Source organism: Eutrigla gurnardus (assembly GCF_963514095.1).
Source record: "Eutrigla gurnardus genome assembly, chromosome: 1".
Lineage (NCBI taxonomy): Eukaryota > Metazoa > Chordata > Actinopteri > Perciformes > Triglidae > Eutrigla > Eutrigla gurnardus.
Genome location: NC_139915.1, coordinates 3,811,150 through 3,836,284, shown reverse-complemented (window position 1 = coordinate 3,836,284; position 25,135 = coordinate 3,811,150). Strand labels below are relative to the sequence as shown.

At 42.8% G+C, this 25,135-nt stretch overlaps 3 protein-coding genes and 1 pseudogene across 6 annotated transcripts; 1 reads left to right on the top strand and 3 right to left on the bottom strand.

Moving 5' to 3' along the window:
- The first annotated feature begins 191 nt into the window (after positions 1 to 191).
- Positions 192 to 4,408, top strand: LOC311017326 (phenazine biosynthesis-like domain-containing protein 1). The gene is made up of 10 exons (XM_084015577.1): positions 192 to 341; positions 1,147 to 1,246; positions 2,172 to 2,270; positions 2,366 to 2,475; positions 2,866 to 2,895; positions 3,083 to 3,171; positions 3,258 to 3,349; positions 3,696 to 3,779; positions 4,014 to 4,076; positions 4,229 to 4,408. The coding sequence occupies exons 1-10, from the start codon at positions 258 to 260 to the stop codon at positions 4,339 to 4,341; spliced, it is 864 nt and encodes a 287-aa protein (XP_083871703.1). The 5' UTR covers positions 192 to 257; the 3' UTR covers positions 4,342 to 4,408.
- Positions 4,409 to 4,558: 150 nt separating this feature from the next.
- On the bottom strand, positions 4,559 to 15,871 carry dna2 (DNA replication helicase/nuclease 2). Of its 3 annotated transcripts, XM_084014735.1 has the most exons (25): positions 15,531 to 15,870; positions 15,170 to 15,226; positions 14,054 to 14,882; positions 13,813 to 13,930; positions 13,550 to 13,699; positions 13,187 to 13,370; positions 12,897 to 13,045; positions 12,667 to 12,789; positions 11,301 to 11,547; positions 11,054 to 11,168; positions 10,596 to 10,752; positions 10,281 to 10,472; positions 9,928 to 10,170; positions 9,697 to 9,810; positions 9,441 to 9,550; positions 9,187 to 9,296; positions 8,945 to 9,073; positions 8,551 to 8,643; positions 8,133 to 8,326; positions 7,517 to 7,606; positions 7,099 to 7,312; positions 6,825 to 6,914; positions 6,502 to 6,687; positions 6,034 to 6,180; positions 4,561 to 5,934 (listed from the first exon to the last, which is right to left on the bottom strand). In XM_084014735.1, the coding sequence occupies exons 1-25, from the start codon at positions 15,558 to 15,560 to the stop codon at positions 5,881 to 5,883; spliced, it is 4,125 nt and encodes a 1,374-aa protein (XP_083870861.1). In that variant the 5' UTR covers positions 15,561 to 15,870; the 3' UTR covers positions 4,561 to 5,880. The 3 variants fall into 3 exon arrangements, with proteins under 3 accessions (XP_083870859.1, XP_083870860.1, XP_083870861.1); XM_084014733.1 differs by having other exon boundaries at positions 4,559 to 6,180; positions 15,531 to 15,871; XM_084014734.1 differs by having other exon boundaries at positions 4,559 to 6,180; positions 13,813 to 13,921; positions 15,531 to 15,871.
- LOC311017334 lies at positions 11,682 to 12,413 on the bottom strand (annotated as a pseudogene). The gene has a single exon. The product of its transcript is annotated as an uncharacterized misc_RNA (transcript).
- Positions 15,872 to 17,156: 1,285 nt separating the features above from the next.
- Positions 17,157 to 19,944, bottom strand: LOC311019519 (uncharacterized protein). The gene is made up of 2 exons (XM_084018995.1): positions 19,767 to 19,944; positions 17,157 to 18,723 (listed from the first exon to the last, which is right to left on the bottom strand). The coding sequence occupies exons 1-2, from the start codon at positions 19,930 to 19,932 to the stop codon at positions 17,807 to 17,809; spliced, it is 1,083 nt and encodes a 360-aa protein (XP_083875121.1). The 5' UTR covers positions 19,933 to 19,944; the 3' UTR covers positions 17,157 to 17,806.
- Between the last annotated feature and the right edge of the window lie 5,191 nt (positions 19,945 to 25,135).

Genomic DNA, 25,135 nt, shown 5'->3' with positions numbered 1-25,135 from the left:
ACTCATATTAGTGATGAAAACATAAAGTTGTTATAAGAGAAAGTTATGGGAGGAAGCGCGTGAACAAACTCGTGTCCGACGCTCGTTGAAGCGTCTACAGAAGCGCGCAGACTTCAGAAGCGCGTGTCCGACGCTCGATGAAGCGTCTACAGAAGCGCGTGTCCGCCACTGACGCTGAGGCTGAACTCGGTCTGAAGTCCATCCAGCCGCAGCGGTCGAGGGTCTAACCCACAGTCCTCACCGTTAACGGTGTAAATATGGAGATTCCGGTCTTTACGGTAGATGCCTTCACTAATTCAGCGTTCAAGGGGAATCCCGCGGCAATTTGTCCACTTATGCATGTGAGTACGAAGATTTAAGTGAGTGTGTATAGGGCGCCGGTTGTAAAGTGGCACAGCTACATTTTGACACATTTAGCTCCAAACAACGTTAAAAAAGGGGGGTTTTTTTATTTATTTTTTTATTACATTTACAACAATATTTGTGAACTTTGTCATATTTACTTTTATTGTAAAAAACATTAAATATACATATAAATAACAAATAAATGTTAAATAAAAATATTAATATAAATGTTAAATCTGAATGTGCTTGGTGAAATTCAATATTTAGCTAATATGCAAATTCACACTGCGGGTTTTACCAAATAAAAGCTCGATCAAGAGCTATAGCGTCGTTGGGTTCATTCGTGTGTCACATATTAAACATTTATATTTATATTAAATATGTATATTTATATTTAACATCTATATGTATTATTTAGATTTAACATTTAGATTAAACTTTTTTTAAATATAAAAAATAGAAAAGTAAATATGACAGTTATTAAAAATATTTCTTTGAATGTGGTAAAAGGTGCAAACCTAAAAAAAAATCACACCACTATTTTAAGTTTGGAACTAAATGTGGCAAAAGGTAGCTGTTAATTTGTAATTAATTTGTGTGTCACTTTAGGCTACAGTAATGTCATATTGTAGACAATCCTACCACGGCTGCATCAGGGCTTAAAATATTAACACACTGGAACTTGTGTATTTGGTTGTTTACAGAAGGATTATGCTCCTTGAAAAAAGGCTATGTACACACTCAGTGTATAATGATTAACCTGCACTCCACAAAACAGATTTGTGTATTTGTTTCTGGCAGGAACTTCGAGATGACTTGTATCAGAAGATAGCAGCAGAGATGAACCTGTCAGAAACAGCTTTCATCTCCAGGATCAACACCTCTGACAATTTTACCACAGGCCGGTCAAATATTGGATTTAACAGAAATATGCCAGTCTGGGCCACTTTGCATTTCATTACAATAATTAACCCAAATATATATATATAAATATAAATATATAAATATATATATATATATATATATATAAATAAATATATATATATATATATATATATATACACATACACAAACAAACCGCTTTGATTGATACCACTGATTTAAGCAGTTATTTTCATGAAATCATAATTTACATGTTAATGATAACAGGCAATCAAGTGAGGATTAAGTCAGACACATTTTAAGATATTTTGATTTCCGATAAAAACACACAGCTCTGAGCCTCTGTGCAGTCTATCGAGGCCATTTTCCCTCTGTGTGTTCGGTAAAAAAAACAAAAAGAAACCACCTGTCCTCAGCAGTCTGACAGGTACAATGTTAAGCTCAAACTTTCATTGTTGGGGATGGGAAGAACAATGCAACGAGCTGTGAGGGTTAACAGTGCAGCGTGCAGGCACAGTGTCTCACAAACGGTCTAACTGCAGAGAGGAATGTCATTTACACACAGCGTAAGAATCTCTTGAATGAATATACATCAGATATATCAGACCTCATTTCATGATTGATAATACTTTATATGCACCTCAAGTACACGTGAAACAATCCTGCTAACAACCCTGTTAAAGGCAAATTCACAATAAAGCTAGTTTAAAATAGCATAACATTTGTACATGTCACTGTTTGACTGTGAATAAACAGGATAACTTTGCCTTCATACCCAAAGATGAATCTCATGCCGTCATGCCAGACTTAGTACGACATAGCCTTAAGTATATAACTCCTTGGGTATACATTTTGCTTGCGGCTTATTGTACACATAAAAACAACACATCTGTATTACGGTTTTGGCTAAATTTGCAGTAAACCAACAACGGTGTGATTAACAGGTTCCAGGTTCCGACTCCGTTGGTTCACACCGACCACCGAGGTGAACCTGTGCGGTCATGCCACTCTGGCCTCTGCAGCAGTGTTGTTCGAGCATAAGAGTGAGTTACAACAGCACACATCAGTCAGTTACATGTCAAGAATTCAGCAACGCTACGTCAGCTAGTGTGTGAGCACATATATCACTGTCTGTTAGAGAATGTGAATCCTAAACTGGTGTTCGAGACCAGGAGTGGAGATCTGGCCGTCACCCAGCAGGGGGAAGGATACGCCATGGACTTCCCTCTCAACACACCCACCCAGGAGGTACAGCATGTCGGCAGAAACACACATCAGGATGAAACGATTAGAGCTTCAAAAATTACTTTCTCAAAATGCAGATGTGTCAAAAAGTGAAGGATGTATTCTGTGGATGTGCAACGCTACACGGTAAGAAGACATTAACCTTGTAGAAATCAATAATATAGTAATGAACATTCAATAAAGCACACACACAGTCGGTCCTTTCCCCGTCATATACTAAAACCCCATTAAGTCAATCAGCATCATATTAGGGAAAACTGCTTTTGTGAAACCAGCAAACTGCATCCATCCTACAATAATGTGAAGCTGCTTTATTCATCCTGCAACAGTGCTGCAAGCTTTTCAACACAGACAACATTATCCTATCATAACCTGTCCTGTTGAACTTCTCAGGATGCGGAGGAGTTCAGAGAGCTCATCAAGGTCGGTACAACACCTACTGTCTCTGTGAGAGTTTTACAGTAGAACCGGCTCAACGTCGACATGAACACCTCCATACTGTGTGTGTGTGTGTGATGACATTCCTGTATCTCTGCATACAGGAATGTCATCACACACACACATACTGTGTCATGTGTGTGTGATGACATCCCTGTGTCTCTGCATACAGGCTGCAGTTGGAACACACCCGATCCAGGACGTTTATCTGAGCTCCAACACCAAGAAGCTGATGGTTCGCCTGGCAGACAGCTGTGACAGGTCAAAACACACACACACAGACACACACAGAGAGAGAGACACACACACACACAGGCGTACAATAGTCACACGTGTGTTTTCTGCAGGTCAGTGCTAACCGGTCTGAAGGTCGACCCGATTGCTCTTCAGAGGAGTGAGACGAGTGGAAGAGTGAAAGGACTCATCCTCACAATGAAAGGTAACCAGAGCTAAACCTGTCATCCTTTCATTGGACAGCTTTATGTACTATGTACTACCGGTATGTACTATGTACTACCGGTATGTACTATGTCCTACCGGTATGTACTATGTACTACCGGTATGACCATATGTACTCATTTCAAGTTTATACCAGTCAATCACGCAGTCTTATCATTAAGTAACAGTTGTTTCCTAAAACTCCGTGCTAAACCCTAAATTAGACCTCATCAGTTTGTTGCATATTAACGTCCACTGAAGGTTTCTGCTGACTAGCCAAAAAGTGAACCGTTGAGACCTGCGTGAAAACTGCAAGTTCATCAAACCATCCCGTTATCCGCCGATAGGATCCCCAGACCACCAGCCAGGATACGACTTCTACTCCAGATACTTTGCTCCATGGAACGGCATCCCTGAGGATCCCGTCACTGGTAGACGACTGACTTCTACTACTAATACTTCTACTACTAATACTTCTACTACTACATGGGCCCCAGCGGTCTCCAGTCTATTGGGGTTACAGTGATATTACTTTGCAAATGTTGAAGTGCTCTCATAATTAAGTAATCCAACAGATTCTCATACGAGCAACAGGTAATGGCAGAAATACAAACACGTGTAGTTTCAGCACTCATGCAGTAAAGTTGTCTTTTGTATCCCTGCAGGTTCTGCACACACCGTGCTGGGAAGCTACTGGTCCAAGAAACTAGGGAAGAAGAGAATGCTGGGTAATTAAGCTAACCAATTCTACACTACATTTGATTAGTAACTCTAAAACATAAATAATGTCACTACTTGATAACAGGTTTCTCACTATAAACAGACCGTTTCTACTGATCTGAACCATAACAACACTCATAACTCTGTGTATTGTGTGTAGCGTACCAGTGCTCCAGTCGAGGCGGGGAGCTGGAACTAGAAGTGGGGGACGACGGAAGAATCAATATATCTGGACAGTCCATCACTGTGATGCAGGGAACAATTTCTATATAACTAGCCACAGCCTCATGCACTCAGAGGGATGATGACATTACACACCCACACAGAGAAGGCCTTTCTAGCATTTCATACAAAAATAAAGAAAACTACATGGTTAAATAACAGATTATTGTCCAGACTGATCAATCCAATGTTGAAACATCACTAAGCATGCCAACATACTACGGGAAGGTAAGAACATCTCACACCACGATAGTATTTCTACTTATTTATTCACATACCCAAAATCACAATATCAAAATACAAAAAATTCATAGACAAATAATGTAAAAGCTGAGGTTAAATCGGAGGTTAAACGGATCAAAAGGTAGAATCACAGTTTTCTTTGGTGTCCGAAACGTTATCAGACATCCTCGAAGAATAAAAATCTTAAACATCAGTAAAATGATCACACGTTATTATTAGATGACAGCAGAATACATTTCTTTCTAAATTGTAGTTTCCTACAAATTAAATCGTTTTAACTGGTTATCACAATAGCATGAAACTTTTTCAGGTACCGACATAACATGTAAACTGGTATATAAATAATAAGTTCCTCTTTATTCATCACTCTGCTGTTGGTCAGTCCATTCACACATGGGAATGTTGATGCACTATGTCCTCAGTTTGTGTCGTCCAGTGATGTGATTTGATGCTAAATCACCTCACCCTTAAAACAGCAGACTTACTTTTTAGAAAAGAAAATATAAATATTTCAATGTATTGTAATATTGCGATGTAGCTTCACCTTTCTGTTCTAGCTGAGTGACATGAACTATGAAACGGTTTGGTCTCGGTATTCACATTACTAATGACTTCCTGTGTTGTGTGTTAATACTCAGAGAAAGTCTAACACGGTGTATCACTAGAGGTAAACGGTTGAGGTTCGATGCACACACAATCCACCGAATCTTACGGATGAAATTTGGTGTGCAGATGTTTTAGCTGTTCCAGTGATGTGGTCTCACAGCGGAGCTGCACTTGTGTGTTGAGTGTTTTAAGTCTTAGGTCTGTGGCTGAGGATCAGTCTGGAGATTACGTTTGTGAAGTCCTTCCCCTCCACTTGTGTCGGCATGAATTCTTGGAGGCCAAACTGACCATTTGTGGATCAGCAAGAAATGTGGCAAAAAGAAAAAGATGTCGAAAGGTGTATCAGTTTCAATATTCCAATTTTAAACGATAAGGCCACCTGTTTCCAAGTGCTTTGTACAATAAAGATTTAAAATCATTCTATTATAAAACCTTTAGGACTATTATAGAACTCTAAAGGTGTCGCTCCGAGTGTTCATTCGTGTAATCTGCATCTAATCTTTAACAGGAGGGACAGAGTATAATCAGAGGTGAGGCTGGAACATTAGGCGTAGCCTCCAAAAGCCATTGATACGTTTAGAATTATTTTTCAAGATTGACGAGACAGAAATGAGTACTCATCACAGCCACCAGTTCATTTCAGTGCAGTTTGCCATTCGATCTCGGCCCTGCGGAGGTGAATCGGCTCCTGGCTGCTCCACTGTCAGACAGACGGCTCACTGAAACACCACAATGGCTTCATCACAGGGACATGCTCGGCAAGGCCTTGTGTGCAGCTGGTGGGAGCTGGATGATGTTAAATTAGGTGTTCAGGAAAAGACACAGAGCACAGAAGACATGTAACAAAAACATCTGCAGTACTTCCATAAAGAGCATCATGTCATCAAAGGATATCATGTTCTCCTGCTGGAGATGGTTGAGCAGTTTCTCTACAGGTGTGTAGCGTCGTAGCGTTGTGGCGGAGCCCACCATCAGCAGCTTGTGTTTGGCCCTGGTAATGGCTACATTCAGGCGACGCCAGTCCTTCAACAGCTCTCCTAACTGTGAATAACAGAGAATCACCTGGGCTTTTAGAACGATTGTATGCACAAAACAGCCCTTCCCATGCAAAAGTTGTAATCTATAAAAACCCCTGAGAATGTGCACATCTGTATGGAAACTCTGACTCATGTGGAGTCACAGGGGAAACTGGTAAATTCAAGACAGATTGTAGGAATTAAATAATGATTTCAAACCAGCAGTTTTACTATTTCATAAGCACATTTCACTTGTCAAAGATATAAACTAACTAATTTTAATGTGGATCCTGAGCATCCTGTAAATGAGTGCCCTGTTCATTTGCTATTCCACCGTTACACTTACACGTCCTTCCTCTGCAGTGCTCCTGACAAAAGAGAAAACAATCAGACTTTTGTCCCGGCCTTGGTATTTGTCCACCGTGTTCACTTCCACGCCAGTGAAAGCCGAGGACTGCAGCAGAGCAGAGATGCTCTTTAACTGCTGTCTGTAGGGGGCAATAACACCGATGTCACTGGGCCGACACCCCGCCTGAAGGAAGCAAAATAAGCAGAGGTTAGTACGAGAACACCCATTATCCCCCCCTCATGATGCCATTCATCCAGGACTTTACAAACCCACGGTATTATGGCGTTAATGCTTGGGTATAAATCACGTAAGTGACGTACCTTTATCAGAAGTGAAAGCAGCTTGTGTATGAGAGCAGCCTCGGTGTGATTGCTTACGCCTCCCTGCTCCACAGACTCCAGTGCTGGCACCTAACGGAAGCAGTGGAGTTAAACGAGATGGAGAGCAGCACACCTCTGTTGTCTTACTGACGGCCATATGAAAAACACATCTTATTGCACGTAAAAATAAGAAGCAGACTACTTCCTTGACCTTTCGCCAGGAAGCAGACCTGATATTGTAGGTATTAATCATGTGTCTGTATATTCGACCAACCATGGAGCAATCTAGGAAGCACACAGGGCTGCTGGGCGACAGCGTGGCCTGTATCCACGCCAGGTCGTGCTGTGGATGAGTCTCCGAGTAGGACCTGAGCTCCGACTGGACCGAGAGCAGGAAGGGCAGGGTGAGCAGGGCGCCGGCCGTCTTCGCCGAGCCACACTCCAGACGGCCCTCGTACATCAGGGAGTTACTGAGAGACATTATTTGCCTAAAAACACACAAGAGTGGTGGGAATGATTTCGTTTGCATCGATGACTCCTGCCGTGCTTTTATGGAGTGGTCATGTGAATAGAAGTTTCCTCTGCAATGCTAAAGCAAGACAGTTCATCTCTGAGACCAAAAGTAAATGAATGTATTTTTGCCTGGTCTACTGAGCTCATACTAGACCAGACTAGAATCCTGAAGCTTGTACCTATTCATCCGGTACTGTACATTCAGTTGGACCACTGCTTCACTATGGTGCTCGAGGCGTTTGAACAGGCTTTCGTCCATCCCAAGTGACCTGGAGCAAGAACATTTAAAAAGAGTGATGACTGACACATTATATGCATTAATTATCAACCTGGCCCCGTCTCATTCCCTCCATATTCAACCCTTAGCTTAACTTAATGTGATTAATGATATCAATAACTACAATAAGCGTTCTTAAAGAAGAAAATGACCATTTGTATATCAATCACTCGCCCAATGTTTCCTGGAATTCTTGAAGAAAACCTCTTTCTTGCAAGCCTCCACAGTGAACGGCGAATCCAAAAACAAAACTCCTTGATGGATTAAAGCAAACATCCGTTTACAAACTCTGCCAACAACGCCAGTATAATCCGGGTCAATCAAGTTCTACTTCCTGAACACATGCATCCCCCCCACTTTTACCTCCAGTCCATCTAGGATTTACTGTTTTGGGATTCTCCGTCGAGGCCTACGAGTACTATGGGGCGAGTCATTGATACACACATGGCCATTATGGGCCCAGTAAGTAGGATTTATGTTTTTACACACATGCACACACATGCACACACACACTTTACCTCGCCTCCTGATTTTGTACTATTGGTGGCAGCTGTTGATGATCTCCAACCAGGACAAATCTCTTGGCATAGAAGAGGGGTCCCAGACAGATTGGCTGGCTGATCTGTGATGCTTCGTCTACGATGCAGAAATCAAACCGGCAACGACTGAAAATGGGATGTTTGATGCCCATACAGGTGGTCGCCACTACCAGCTGGACAGAGAGAGAGAGAGAGAGAGAGAGAGAGAGAGAGAGAGAGAGAGAGAGAGAGAGAGAGAGAGAGAGAGAGAGAGAGGGGATCAGGGTTGAGCCGGGAGATCTTTACTTCTTTTATTGAAATGTTGAGATGTCTTGATGACAGAAAAAACATTGGGATTAGATGTCAAATCCAGGATGTCTGGATATAAATCAAAGCTGTCGGGGATGATATTCCACACCTCCTTGTTATAAAGCTGCTCCAACTCTGACAGAGTGTGAACTCCCTTCTTTCTTGCACTCTCCTCTGTGTAAGGCAGGATGTCTGGATGGACCTGGACCGGGCGGCAGATGTAAAGAGAGGGATCAGAGTCAAACACAACAAGAGTTTTTTTTAAATTAACGTTTTTAGTTGAACTGAATATTTGAAAAATACAGATAAATCCATCCCTCAAATGCTACTATATTGACAAATGACAGTATAACTTGAATCATATATTAATAGTGTTTTTTTTAAAGAAAGTATATCTACAAAGTGACACGGTTTACATGAATGGTTATTAAACAAATGTGGGTGAGCGAAGGCTTGTTATCTCTACATTACACACTGAATAACAGACATCAAACTACAGCCACCTTCTGCCCCTGCCCGAGACGCAGGAACCCGACACGGAAGCGCTTCAGCTTCAGCAGGATGTTGTCAACAGCAGAGTGTGTGTAGCTGGTCAGCAACACTCTGAACCCACACGCATGAAGGATGCGAACCTGGAAGAAGGTTGGAGGGTGCAGCATGAGACAAGAGAGGAACATGAGAGGATCAGAGATCTGGTCTCACTTGGTCGTAGATCATGTACACTTGTGAAGGTTTCGGAGTTTACCAAGGTGCAGATGGTTGTGGTTTTGCCCGTGCCTGGCATGCCAACAATCAGTGTGTAGTCTTTAGATAACAACACCTTCTTCATGGCCTGCTTCTGGGGTTTGTTGAGACCTGCACACACACAATTAGGCAGATGTAAACACCAACTCCGGCAACTGTGCAGCATTTCTGAGTATTATCCCCACCGTGATGGAAAAATAACTAAATTGGAGATGGGAAAGGACAAAAAAATGAGACAGTGAGTAGCTTTGTCACCTTTGAGGATGTTGGCCACTATATCCTTGGCGTCTCTCGGCAAAACGGAGCTGAGGTTGTTAATAAACTCTGGAGGTCGGAGGTCAACAACCAGCTCCCTCAGACGATCACTGCACAAATGGAAAATGTTGGAGTCTTTTGCCATTACATACATACTATGCCATCATAACTTTGCATTAATGCATGCGTCTTTGGGCTCAGAAAAGCACTATATAAATTAAATGTATTATTATTATTATTATGTTACTGGACCCACCTGTCCTGACAGTTCTCCATCAGTCTGGATAGATTGGTAAGGTGAGTGCTGAGGCCCACCACACCTTCATCCCCGTCCAATCGAAACAACACCCCACTGAACTGAGACAGGTCTCTAGAACGCATTAAACAAAGGGGTGTGAACCGGGTTAGTGACGTCCAGACAGCCGACTGTCCTGCAGTCATCCTCTAGTTGAAATCAGACGGCAGGTATCCGTGGGTTCCGTCTCACCTGTCCAGAGTGCAGCTGATCAACGTCCTGCTGACCTCACACAGGTATCCTGTTGCCAAACCAACCAGACGACCTTGCTGGTCGCTAACGACGATGCGATCCCCGGCGGCCAAGCCACTGCTGGCCGAGCGCTCCTGTGGCACCACGCCGCTTTGCTGGAAGTGATGGAGGAATAGCCCTTCAGCCTGGACGGTCACTGGACCACGGAGCTGCACATTCCCCAGACAGCTCCCATTCTTCTCACTACAAACACAGGTCAGAGCAGACAAATACTTTTACACAGTCTGTATGTCCAACAGTGAGTTCGCTGTATTTGGGAGGGTTTACATTACATTTGAGAGACCAGCTTTTACCTCTCCTCAGGCGTCTGGAGCCACACACGCTTTCGGCCATTCTTGACCTCCATGGTGGTAGCCTCAAGGCAGCAGAGCAGCAGCCAATGGGAGAAATAGCTGAGGTGTTGTGGGCTGAGGTGGCCCGTCTCCTGTTCCAGGAAGTCACGCACGACATCCTCACTGGCGTCCGCAGCGCTGCCGCCAAGCGCTCTGGATGAGAGGACGAGACCGATAAAGAGAGACAAGATCATTTCAACTCACCATGCAAATATTAACATATATATAATAATAAAAATAATAAATAAATGTCAAACTGAGTTGAACAAAGTGTACCTCTCATATAAAGCACAGTTCCTCTTCTGAGGACAATACTGGCAGGTTTGTCTGTCCGTCAGGATGTCAGGAAGCCTCGTCAAACGGCTCCGCTTTGCCTCGTCCACCACACAGTTGTGAATATGGTGAACCAACGTGTTCCTCAGCTTCAGCAGCTCTGAGATACAAGGAGATGCTGCCGTGAAAGAGGGTAAGACGACGAGGCTCTTTTCTGTGGTTTACTGCTGCGTCGGGTTTATTAACTTAATTTAATTTAGTTTGTGTCTGTGTATCGAAATTAATAATATCTGACACAATAATTATCATTATATCAGTGGCATAAAATGGTCTTAAAAAAAGTATCTATCACAATTAATTCTGGGAAAATCCGTCATCCAACAAAAAGAGTTAGCTTACTTAGTAAGATTAACATTAGTGATGAAATGATCGTTGTGTTGGGCACATGTGGGCTGCTGTACCTCTCCGGTCCATGTGGCTGGGCACTACAGGGTGCATGTTGCCAGTTTTGAGGTAAAGCAGTAAGCCAGCCTCTGACTGGTATCTCTCCGAGCTCATCAGAGTGTAAAGAATGACCTGCACACAGAAAAACACGAGTATGTGGGCGTCTTGAGACCACTTGACCTGATTAAAGGTCAGTATAAACCTCCCTTCCCACCCGACGGTGCCAGCATGTCGACCTCGTTGAGCACGCTGTGGTCCACCAACCTGACTGCGATGTTCTATGGAGTTTGACTCCTTCCCCGTTTTCAGCTCCATGGGGACGGTTCTCTCCTCCGAGCCTCTGTGACTTCCACTTCTGGGGTTTTGGATTCGAACCCGCGCCGTCACATCGATTTTCCCCTTCAGACCAAATCTCGGTGACCACACGTTCTCTTCTATATCCACCAGCTCTGCTACCGTGACAACAGTTGCCGAGTCCTGACCCCTGTTCGGAGCTCTGCTGTTGCTGGGGCTGAGGTCATCAGACAGAGACAAACGAGAAGCGTTTTCACACTGGTTTTAATACGTTACAATGATTAATACAAGATATGGACACAAAACAATCAGGTACATTGTTGCAGAGCTAATGAAGATGTGTTAGCAAATCTATAGTGTGTGTGTCTGTGTGTGTGTGTGTCCATGTGTGTGTGTGTCCGTGTGTGTGTGTCTGTGAGTGTGTGTGTTTGTGTGTGTGTCCGTGTGTGTTTGTTTGTGTGTGTGTGTGTGTGCGTCTGTGTGTCTGTCTGTGTGTCTGTGTGTGTCTGTCTGTCTGTCTGTGTGCGTCTGTGTGGCGTGTGTCTGTGTGCGTGTGTGTGTCTGTGTGGCGTGTGTGCGTCTGTGTGTGTGTGTGTCTGTGTGTGAATCTGTGTGGCGTGTGTGCGTCTGTGTGTGCATCTGTGTGGCGTGTGTGCGTCTGTCTGTGTGTGTGTGTGTCTGTGTGTGTCTGTGTGCGTGTGTCTGTGTGTGTCTGTGTGTGCGTCTGTGTGTGTGTCTGTGTGTGTCTGTGTGTGTCTGTGTGCGTCTGTCTGTGTGTGTGTGTCTGTGTGTGTCTGTGTGCGTCTGTGCCTGTGTGTGTGTCTGTCTGTGTGTGTGTGTCTGTCTGTGTGTTTGTCAGTGTGTGTCTGTGTGTGTTTGTCAGTGTGTGTCTGTGTGTGTGTGTGTGTCTGTGTGTGTGTTTGTCAGTGTGTGTCTTTGTCAGTGTGTGTCTGTGTGTGTGTGTGTGTGTCAGTGTGTGTCTGTGTGTGTGTCTGTGTGTGTGTGTGTCTGTGTGTGTGTTTGTCAGTGTGTGTCTTTGTCAGTGTGTGTCTGTGTGTGTGTGTGTGTCAGTGTGTGTCTGTGTGTGTGTCTCTGTGTGTGTGTCTGTCTGTGTGTGTCTGTGTGTGTGTGTCTGTCTGTGTCTGTGTGCGTGTCTGTGTGTGCGTCTGTGTGTGTGTGTGTGTATCTGTGTGTGTGTGTGTGTGGGTGTGTGTATCTGTGTGTGTGTGTGTGGGTGTGTGTATCTGTGTGTGTGTGTGTGTGGGTGTGTGTATCTGTGTGTGTGTGTGTGGGTGTGTGTATCTGTGTGTGTGTGTGTGTGTGTGTATCCACATACATCTTTAGGCTGATGGTTTTTGCTGTTGGGGAGTTGAGGTATTCCTTTGCCCAATTTTCCAGTGAGGGTAGATAATCATGTAATTCCTGCTTCATCTCTTCCTGACTGACACCCAAACTGTACCTAGAGACACATGGACAAGGATTAACATGAGACAGAGAATATACATGACTTGATCGCTCCATTATGAATGTTATCATTCCACAGAGGTAAAGTTATACTGGACTTACATGTCTCCCAGGTACCGAGGACGGCACAGGGCTTGGTCAGCCAGCTTACACAGTGTCTCCAAGGAAAAATCTTTGGCTGTAGCTGCTCTCTGGAAGACTTCATGGACCATGGTGCCGTTCAGCATTTGCTTGGAGCCACCGTCAAAACTCTGCATCACGGCAAACAGAAAGAACAGGAGACGGTAAAGAGTGTAGCATTGTGTTATTGTGTGGCACTGGATTCAGAAAAATACTCATCAATAAACAGAAAAACAGCTAGTGATACTGATTGTATTAGTTCACCCTTTTACCTTGAACATATCTCCCAGTACTGCACGCCTCATGCAGCGGATGGAGCTAGAGATGCTGGTACCGGAGATAAGGCTGTCGGGTAGTAAAACCAGGAAGCCCTGCTCCCTGTCCACCACCCAGGACCCCCCATCACACTGGCCCTCCAAATGCACCACATCACCACAACAAACAGGTGTCATCTCCCTAGAAATTACCCAGGAATGATCATTTTACACACAGAAATGCATAATGAAGACATAAGCAAAGATACAGAATGTTGTACACACTGAAATCCAGAGCTACTTTCACAAATCCAGGCTACTCACATCACGGCATCACATTATGATAAAAATTAAGACGAAGACCATAACAAAAGGCATCACCATCCATGTTTCAGCAAACACGTCTCGGTTGGATGTAGAGATTTGGAGCATGAGATGGTCAGCATTTTGAGGCCAGGTCTGTCCTCCACATCTAAAACCCAGTAGCGGTTGTTCAGTCCTCCAGACAGGATCACATGGTCCGGCACCTTACTGCATGGATGGAGAGGACATCAATCACATATGCTGTGTTTTTCCAGGCATCATTTCTAAAAAGATCTGACTGGATTTCATTCTCCGAGCCAGTGTGTTCATGCGTTTCTCACCGGGGCTTTTTGGATTTGTCTTCTTTGACAGGACCTTCGTTTTGATCCATCTCCTCCGAAAACCAGCTATCCTCCAACATCTCTTCCACAGGACACGCTGATATCGTTCCTGCGTTTTCTTTGTGTGTGAAAAAGTAACAAAAACCCCTTAAAAAGGTTAGAACCTGTAGAATACCCACTCTGACATGGAGAGAACATGCAAACACACAGCCGGCCGACCGAAAACCTGGATTCAGTGTACCTGCAGCCAGCTCCTGATCCGATGACGTCATCTTGTTTCTGTCTCCATTCGGCGTCACTGCTGTTCTTGTAGCTTCTGCCGTGTTCAAGGAAACTTCTCCGTCCTTTTCACTCCTCTGCGTTGCAGGTGTGATACTTTGAGCGCTGGGTTTGTGCAGATGAGCAATAAGAGTGTGAGCGTCCTTATCCGGATGAGCGTGTGCGTTTCCATTCGCTTTCTCCTCACGTGCTTTCTGCTCCGTTATCATGGTAAAACCACAATCTTTCCCATTTTCATCCCTCTCGTTCGGATGTTTTCTCCTTTCCCCAAAATCGTTTTCATGGTCATTAAAGACCAATTCAGTACCTCTACTGTGAGCTTCTGTGGGGCTGCATGCAGTTTTTTGTGCGTGTAGATTGACCTTTCTTGGCCTCTTGGCACTGTGAGACTCTTGGGGAGGGCTGATGAGTCGTTTTATGGAGCCAGAATATCCCTCTTCCCTCTTGGTCATAACTCTCTCTGCACTCTGCCTTTTGGAGCGGGGACTACGACATATGGGGGACAGTTGGCCCAGCGTCTCCAGGCTCGTCACCTCTGTGCTGGCCTGGGGGCTCAGCTGACCTGGCTTTCTGGAGGAAGGAGAGGAATAGAGCCTGATTTGACTGTTGGGAGTCTCAGGCACGGAGAGGATATTTGGCGAGGAGGGCGGGAAGTTTTCAAGGTCCCCGAGGACACTCCTCTTGAGAGGGGAATGGGGCTTGAATGTGACGCGTTCACAACCACTGATCTGAGGTTCAGTCCTGGCGGGTGCAGTGCCAGTGACGGATGATTTCGTGGAAGACGACAAGTCCTAAAAGCAAGCAGTCAAATGAGTATTATCATGCATACCTTAAAATGACTACATTGTTAATGTAACAGTAACATCCATGAGCAAAGGGAATTAAACAGTACACATCGCTCTACCTCCATTGGATTTCTACACCCACATTATCAATAATTATCTCAGATTTGTTTCAAATATAAATATCAAGAAGAGATATTTGTAAGAACTATCAAGACTCGGAAAAAAAGTAAAATAGACAAAAACCAAAGAGAGAATCAACTAACAAAAAAAAAAACTTTAAAAGTACAATTTACCTTCTGGTGGTTTTGAGGGGAGAAGAAGCTTGAGATGTTGTGCTGCCCTCCTGCACTCTGACAGAACCCACAAAGCAAATATTTAACAGGATTTCACTGGTGCCATGTGCACATACAAGGAATGTGACCTGCTGATTGGTGCACAACAGTAAACACTGTATAATGCTATAAAAAGGCATAACTGAAAACAAACTGGGAAAATGTACAGTAAATGTGGAAAAACTCATATGTCATATAAAAACTCGTCGTTCGTGTATCTGAAATCTTCTCATTGTTGAACAGAAAAAAAACAATAGAAATCAATCAGACAGATGAGTGGATGAGAGAAACTACAGCCAGGCGGCTCGACCTCTGACCTCACCTTGGGCTTCTTCATCTTGGTCCTGTTCATGGTGACTGTTAACCACGACCGCAGCTGTGTGGATGGACGTGCTGCTCCCAACACACAGGTTGGTTACCGGGTTGTTTAGCGGGTTGTTTACCGGGTTGTTTACCGGGTTGTTTACCGGCTTGTCTACCTGGTTGTTTACCGGGTTGCTGGTTGGTGTTTGGCCGTTGGCTAACGGACCAACGGGAAGCTAACCTCGCCGACTCCCGGTTCCCGTCTCAGCTATCCAGAGCGGTTACATCTCCACAGGCGGGACACGGTCGACGGCACTACAACCCGCCCGCTAACGGCACGAACACCGTCCGCTAACGGCACTGTTCTGTGAAAACTACCGGACCGGGTCGACGTTCGGAGCCGTCTTCCTGGTGGTCTTCCCGCTGAGAACTCCTCCGTGTTGAGATGTAGCGCCAAAAAAAAGTTTCAGTCTCGCGCAACGGAAATGACATCACACGTGACTTCCGCTAAAGTCGGTAAAGGGATTTTATTAAGAATCAACTTTATTGGCCAGGTTTGCATAACAAACAAGGAATTTGACTCCGGTTAACCTTTGCTCTCAAGTACAACACACAAAAAACAGTAAAAATAGAAATAGAAAAAATAGAAATAGAATAAGGGCAGTAAGCTATGTACAAGAATAAATGAATAAATACAGTATATACATTTACAGATAAATAGATGCTATGGGTGGGATAATACGTTGTTGTCCCTGTCAAGGTTGCCATGGTCGTGGACACCCCAACAGGCACAGACAAGACGCAGGATGCAATATACACTTGAAAAGAGGGTGGGAATAGTGCAGTATCTGGCTGGTCGAAGAGGATCGGAATGAATGAAAAAGAACAGTTAATTTCTACTTGGTTTCGGGACTTAACGTTGTCTGGGGGAGTTTAGTCAGTTTGTACAGGTTTAAACTAAAAACTAACATGTTGTGGGGTTTAGTCAGATCTCAGTGCACCTTGATTTAGCCTTTGAATTAGTGACACGCTGCATGGAGATTAAATGCTACAAGTGATGATGATTTACTACATATTGATCCCTCAGGAGTGAACCAGTAGCAGACTAAAAGGGTGGCTCTGTGTTGATGTCCGGTGCATTGTGTACATGATAGAGCCAGGGTCACCTGACAGCAGCTTTTCTCACTCACCTCAAAGTTGCACCCTGGTCGTCATGCACGTCTCTTATCTTTGAAGCACGTTGCAGCCGAGTCTATAGTTCCATATTGGACTTCTGCACTCGGAGACATTAACACTATTATAGCAGAGCGGTGATACGATACAGCAGGACAAGTTATTGCATCTTCATAAAAGGATGTTGTGCCGTTTAGGTTCGATAGTGTTAACTCACCTTGTGTATTCCAGCAGGTTGTTGGGTGTGAGAGTGGTGTGCGCTTCCTGCTCAGGTTTATTGCTTATCATATATTTCTAATCAGGAAGTGCATGTTATAAAGGGTAATGTCTGAGCCACATCAACTGCAGTCACAGCCTTCATTTTTATTTGGAAACAAAAGATGGATCCTCCCATATGGCCACAGATGTTAATCTTTATTTAACGAAGACATGGTGCTTTATTCATATTTGTTGGCACTTTTTGCAGTGGCAATTTGAAGAATTATCTCAAACACACACACACACACACACACACACACACACACACACACACACACACACACACACACACACACACACACACACACACACACACACACACACACACACACACACACTCTGTTATCTTGCCTTGAGTTTAAAGTACAAGAATGTTGCAACGGGTGAAAAATGCTATCTGAAAATGGGTGGAAAAGGTTGATCTGTATTCTCAAAACGTGTCACTCTTTAGATATTTAGAACTACTGGACAATATTTTATGTGATTTCATTATGATTGACAAAGAATAAAGTATCCTTTATACAGTGAAAGCTTTCGTACTGAAACTGTGGAAACTGTGACACTCTTGAAACTCTGACTAACTTAAGTAAAATGTGCTTTTGAAATAAACACATATAACACAGATGGTTCTGGAGAAAAAGATGCCCCTTTGCTTTATTTCTACCTTGTTTGGCAAGTTCAACATAAATTTGATGACTGCACTCAACACAAATAATTGCTGCTTGGAGAAACATGCAGTAATACCATATAATAATATAGATAAAAGTGTTATACATTGTACTCCTCTAATGCAAGGCATTACACAATCTAGACTATGAAATTATCAACTTAATACGATGGAGCAAATCGAATAATTTCTCCGATCTAGAGATTTTCCCCTGCGTGAGTTTTCATATGAATAATTAAATGGGAGCGTCGAATGAATTTTTTCCCACAAGCACGGCAACTATACGGCCTTTCCCCGGAGTGAGTCTTCATGTGGCGCGTTAAATTAGACTGAGCGCTGAATTTCATATTGCACACAGTGCAAATGTAAGGTTTCTCACCCGTGTGAATTACCATGTGTTTGACGAGATCCGCTTTCTCTCTAAAACTTTTCCCACAGTCCGTACAGCTGTGCGGTTTCTCTCCCGTGTGGATTCGTATGTGGGCGTTCATGTTCCCGACTTGCGTGAACCCTCGGCCACAGAAGCTACACGTGTGCGGTTTCTGTCCCGAGTGCGAGTTCATGTGAGTCTGCAGATAGGAGCGCTGGATGAAGCTTTTCCCACACACGCGGCAGCTGTACGGTTTCTCTCCCGTGTGTGTCTTCATGTGACGAGTCAGAATGGATTTAATCCTGAAACTCTTGTTGCAAACGCTGCAGGCGTACGGCCTGTCCGCTGCCTCGCCGGCTCGCTGTGGTTTCTTCCTGTTCACACCCGAGTGAAATCCTCCACCGTCTCTACGTTCATCGTCACTCGCTTCGCTCATCTGACAGTCACTGGAGGGCTCCGATGCACCGCAGCCTCCTGGATCAGCTTCGGATTTCAACCGTTCACACGAGCTGCTGGGCAAGTCGTCTCCGTTATGTTTTTGATATGGGAAATGTCTTCCATGGTCTTCATTCCTTTGCACATAAATGATATTGAACATAGAACCTTTGGTATCGGCTTCCTCCTGCTGCTCTTCTTTAATCTGCGGGGGCTGCTGGTCATCTGCACACAGGGCGGTCTTCTTCTTCTCACGGTGAGCCTGTTCAGAGGGAGCGTCCTCATCCCAGGCATCGAGCTGCAGGGGAGCTGGACAGCATCAAGACAATTCATTCAACCTTCAGTTTCATCAAATATCGTGATGTGGAACTATTTAGCAGAGAGCTAGTGAGTTCCATCATACAACAATGGTTATAATGTGTAGTCTGCTCATGACAGGATGGGGCAGCAACAGTATAACTACAGTACTGCTTGATGAACAAGTATTTAAGTTTCCTGTCAATATATTGGGGCTCACTGACACATGAAATCAAATCGATTCTAGTCACATGCTCTACACAGCTAAATCACTTACTGCCCTTGTTGTGAAGCTTGTTTTCAAGGCTCCACTGTGGCCTACAGACTATAACAACATGAACCAAAACATGATCACATATAGTCCCCATCAATTATCAACAGGATACCGTCACAAGCAAACCATTGTGCATCCCTAACGTACAATAACGTATATGAGACAGACTTGAACATGAACATTTTCTACTGAAATTAATCTCGTTTGGATAAAAGAGTAGCAAATAAAGTGTTCTTCTCCAACCTGCCGGACAGAAGGGAGGTGAACGTAAGAGCTGGGAAGGCTTTGGGACCCGACCAAGTTACCAACAGACCATTGTGCATCCCTAACGTACAATAACGTATAAGAGACAGACTTGAACATGAACATTTTCTATTGAAATTAATCTCGTTTGGATAAAAGAGTAGCAAATAAAGTGTTCTTCTCCAACCTGCCGGACAGAAGGGAGGTGAACGTAAGAGCTGGGAAGGCTTTGGGACCCCACCAAGTTACCAACAAACCATTGTGCATCCCTAACGTACCAACAAACCATTGTGCATCCCTAACGCACCAACAAACCATTGTGCATCCCTAACGTACAATAACGCATAAGAGACATATTTCTGACTTGAACATGAACATTTGCTACTGAAATGAATCATCCCCCCTTAGGGATGCAAAATGGCGCTGTGTGCTGTCTGCTGCTAAGTGAGTGGGGCTGAGCTGATTTCAGGTTCCAGTACATCACACAACACACTGTCCTCCGTCCGGAGGCTAACGCTAACCCTAACCCACAACTCACCTTTGCCCTCGGTCAGTCTTCGTCGGTGACCTTCGACCTCCTGTTTCGAACGAACAACTTCTTCCTCGAAGTCTTTAATGGTTGTTTCAAAGATGCTGAAGATTTCCTCGGCGGCGGCTTTCAGGCGCTCATTCACCAGAGCTCGGAGTTTCTCCGTCCCGAACATGTCCGCGGCTGACGGAACACTTCCGGCTGGAGGCTGGCGGCTGGAGGCTCGCCGGCTGGCAGATATCGCGAGACAACAAACAATCTCGTGCCAGCCAGAAAGAAACCCACCCTTTGCCATCATCATCATCATCATCATCATCATCATCATCATCATCATCATTATTATTATTATTATTATTATTATTATTATTATTATTATTATTATTATTATTATTATTATTATTATTATTATTATTATATATACTGTATGTTATTATATTATTATTACACCTTTGATGTCACAACTTTACAATATATTAGACGAATTCACAGCCTTCAACTAAATGTCTCCTCGTGGATTTCCGGTGCAAATATGAATGAAATCAGCTGACAAATCAACAAATCAACACGGAGCGACGAATAGCAACGTTATTCCGTTAAAATGCGCGGAAACAGTTGGTTTCAGACAGACGGAGGATACAGGCGGAAAGACAGGATGACCATAAAACAGCAAAGCAAGAGCAAGAGCCTTTAGTGTGGACTACATAATGATGATAATAAATATTATTATTATTATTATTATTGTTTTGTTGTTAATGAATGGACTGTAGCAACATTAGGAAAAAGCGTAAAACAAAGGACATGGCAACACAGGCTGCTGAGGCACACAATGGACCCGGTCCCTGTCGATGATAGAGGTTTGCTGCCCCCTATTGACCATGACACAATACACCGGAACAAGACCAGACTAATTAACAGTTTTAACGAATTATTTGTAGACCATTTGAAAAGTCGTCTAACCGGTTTCTATCATGTTATGATAACGACTATTATTCGTTAATGCCCCCCTAACGGCCTTCTCTATAATTCACCAGATTAGCAGTTTGCTTTTGCAGGGGCTGACCAGGAGAGGGCAGCAGAGATCCAGTTCATGATTGAAGCTACAACATAAGGGAAAAGTTGAGAGTCTACACTGCCTTTATGATATTAATGACTGCTGCAGTTTAATTTCACACTGTTATCATTGTGAATTATATTTGCTTCAGTCGTTAAACATTTCATTTTAATTTTGGAAGAATGGATGTCTGTTAACCAGCTTAAACAAAGCAAATTATTTGCTCTTTTCAATCGTGGCCCAAACAGCCTGGGTTATCAATTTATGCTGTATAGCTTAATTCACTGCAGCTTTGATTATTATTTATTATTATTATCTGTTTCAAAGATTATTATTATTATCTAACTTATATATTGATTACTTCTGAAAATGTGTTCTTACATAAATCTGTTCTAAAAAATATATTAGATATTTAAAAGACACTATTAATAATGATAACTTATTTCCAATGTATTTATCCTCCTTTACTATATTAGTATTACTCCAATATTTAATTTTATTCTATTTGTGTACACTTTTTACTCTTTTTTTTCTATTAGGTTGTTCCTTTGTGTCCGAGCCAGGATTTGAAAAATACCAGCCATACCATTCATGGTATATTGTTAGTTTAGACGTGAGGATTATAGTGTGGTCAGTCAGACAATAACATACCAGTGGGGGCCCACACACACACACACACACACACACACACACACACACACACACACACACACACACACACACACACACACACACACACACACACACACACACACACACACACACACACACACACACATAGCAGAATAGGTCAGCCGTCATGTTAAATGCACAGACCGACCTCCATCTGTTAACATACAGCTGAAATGTTTTTTCCCACAGTAATATGGAGTTTTGGTTGGCAGCGGGTCTCTCCCTTCCTCTGCTGTTACACAGAGAGACAATTGAAGAAATCAAATGAAGCTTTTGTAACGTGGATATGCTCACAGGTGGCACTCTTGAGAATATTTGTGGTATGATCCAGAGGCCGTGTCCTGTGTGTTTACTCTACTGTATAAACATGCGCAAAAGAGTTCTCAGAAAGTAAGACAGACTAAAATGGAAGAAGATGCCACTTCAATGCAGCATCATACGTAGCTGATATAGATACCATACTTTGTGGGGAAACAGACACAAACAGAATAAAAATGAAATGAAAGAAGGTGAAACTGAAACAATAACTCTTACTGAAAAAGAAACATATCAGGTGGCTCTGCCTCTGTAGTAACATCACGACTAAAACACTTTGACATAACTTGTAAACTACAGTTACCAGAACAGGTTTCCTTTTTTTCTAAACATGGCCTCTTTGTCGCCCTGCAGCTCCAACTGCCAGTCAAACATGCAGAGCAGTTACATGTCATTGCTTTTCACCGGGTTATTGTATTATTGTTTATACAGAAAAGACAACATAGTGTCATTTAATCATTAAGCATTTCAAATGATGAATCTCCCTCCAAGCTGGGAATTAGGAGTATGATGATATGATTATGTTCACACCGTAAATCTGATTCCGCCTCTGTCATTTTGCTTTGTTCGATGTTTCTCCTCTCATCCAACAGGCTTCTTATTTATTTAATATTTACATTTTGATTACAAAGAAGAAAAAACAAACAAAGCTAATACAGACAGCACAGACAGGCTTCTTCTACCTGACTAGTGGGGGTGTTTAGGTACTTGTTGTCCCACCCAGCCCTCAAGAGCATTCAGGTGGAGGTTAGTGATCCTGTGCCATTTTAAGATCGATGGCCTCTCCCAGTATTAACGACCCTAGAGGTTAAGCAGCAGTTGTCTTCGACAAGATTGCCAAAGAAGAGTGTTGCTCCAAGAAAGGACACAGGTTTAGTCAACTTACCAACAACGTAGGCCTCCAGGTGTGACTCTAAACTAAAAGCTGTACAGCAGAGATGTCTTTTCTTTCTTTGAGTCATCGTCATGTTATAAATATCCCATCATTTCCACAGTGTTATTATTGATTTCTTGGATACTAACTAACAATCCAAATCAGTTTCTAAGACTGTACTATCTCCTCGACTTGTCCATAGCAGAGTAAGTGGGCTCTGATGAGGTGAATCAGCTGGCAACATTGAGACTGAGCAACAACAATGGGACATGACAACGTTGCTGTCATAGACACACTAACGATCAGATTGTTACTTGTCTTTATCTCAGATGAATCAAGCTCGCCCCAATTATTTCATGCAGATTTGAAATGAATGCTCATTGTCTATTCCATTTCTATGGCTCTAATCACAGACAAGCTGCAGAGGATCAAATCTGTTTGCCTTTTTGGTGTTTAATGACTGTGATACAAAGAGATTGAAATGTGACAAGAAAAGAACATGATCATGGTTTGGCACAATCAAATTATACTTCGACTCTTGTATTGTTCTAACGTGCAGCTTCGGTTCTGCCTTTCAAACCCATCAGTGCGGCTGTAGAGCTGTCAGGTGTTCCTTCCGATCCTGAGGAGTTCAGGTCAAAGGAAGAAGGAAGGAAGGAAGGAAGGAAGGAAGGAAGAAAGAAAGAAAGAAAGAAAGAAAGAAAGAAAGAAAGAAAGAAAGAAAGAAAGAAAAATCTGTTTTTTGGACGACTCATTTGCATCATTCATTTGAGAACACCTGAATGCTTGAATAAATTGACCTTCCGATCCCTTTCTACATATTGATGATCGAGCTATTTAATATGCACAGTCATGTAGCTCATTAAGAACTCGATTAAGTTGATCAAAGACTGGAATTTCAAAGTTTTTATATTCAGCTTACAAGTAAAAAAGCTTTGATTTTCTCTTCCTGAGTGTTTAGTTGACTTATTTAAGGTACATTGTGTAACATTGAGGATGATCTATTGGCAGAAATTAAATACAATATCAATAGGTATGTTTTCTTCAGTGTGTAATCACCCAAAAGTAGAATGGTTGTGTTTCTGTTACCTAGAAGGAGCCGTTTATACCTGGGAGTGGGCTGGAAGAAACCATCTGCTTATGAATGGGGGGAAATGACTTCATGTCCACTGTGCATTCTGGGACAGGATTGGTTTCAGTCTTAAATCCTTAAAATTCGAAATGGACACTTAACTCAAGTCCTAATCCCATGACTTGAGTCCAGACCCCTGAAATTTTTTTTTTTTATAGATATTTATTTACCAGTACTCGTACTTTGTTCGTACAAGTTCTTCAACAAAATAAATAAAACACTCGTAGCTAATGGTGAACTAAAATCACATCACAGCAGTAATTAAAACAGTGCAAAGGTTAATCAGAGAAAATATTCAGAGAGGCAGATTGGGACCTCTTTGATATAACAATTAGGAGTTTTGATTAGGGTGTCGTAGTTCTTCAGTTTTGTTGTCTCCCAACTGACTCAAAATCGAATTTTTTGTCGGTAAAATAATGAAAATGCAGCATCCTTTGGTGCATGTCTGCCTTTAATCAGGAGAGTAGCCTCATGTGTTTGCAGCTTCAATCAATAAACTGAGTGAGAGGTGAAGATGAAAAAGAAGACACTCCACATAAAGTGAAAGAGAGTCGGCTACACAATATTTATTTCTCACCTCTATGGAAGATTATTCCTGTCCACTCAAATCCAGTCCCTGGTGGTTTACTGCTGTCTGGACTATGACATATCGACCTGGTCCCCCACAAACAACAGAAAAAGGCTATTTTATGTGCACACACAACTACACATGCATGCAGAGGCAGGTATTTCCGTCTATGTGTATGTATGTGTCTGTACTTGTAAGGAAGTATTGCTTTTGTTAACATTGTAACCCCGAGGGAATCTACCAATCACAGCTCTCTGCCAAGAACAAAGGCTCAAAACCACATTACATGAATGTCATCCAGGGAGCAATTTCATGCTTATTCTGTACATTTCAGTGTTTCATAGTTAAAAAGCAGCCAGTTTCAGTTCATGTATCAGATAATATGACTCCCTCAAAGCTCAAATATTCCTAATTCACTCATTTCTGATAGAAAAACAGGCCCTATATAGATAATAAACATAACAGTACAAAATGATCAACCCAATTTACTCAGACCATACATATGTAATACTTCAATAGGCATTATTGTGTCGCCATTTCGGCACAGTTATCCCATTAAACAAATTAAGCTCAAGCAATTCCAGTATAAAATGTAAAATATTTACTTTCACGCATGCACGGATAGCTAGAAATAAATACATTATAATATATATATATATAAAGTCTAAGTATGTAAGTATGAGTGACGTGTTAGAAGACCTTTAGATCACCAACGTCAGGTGGCCTTCCTGCACACCGACACCTACTCAGCTGTGTGTGTGTGTGT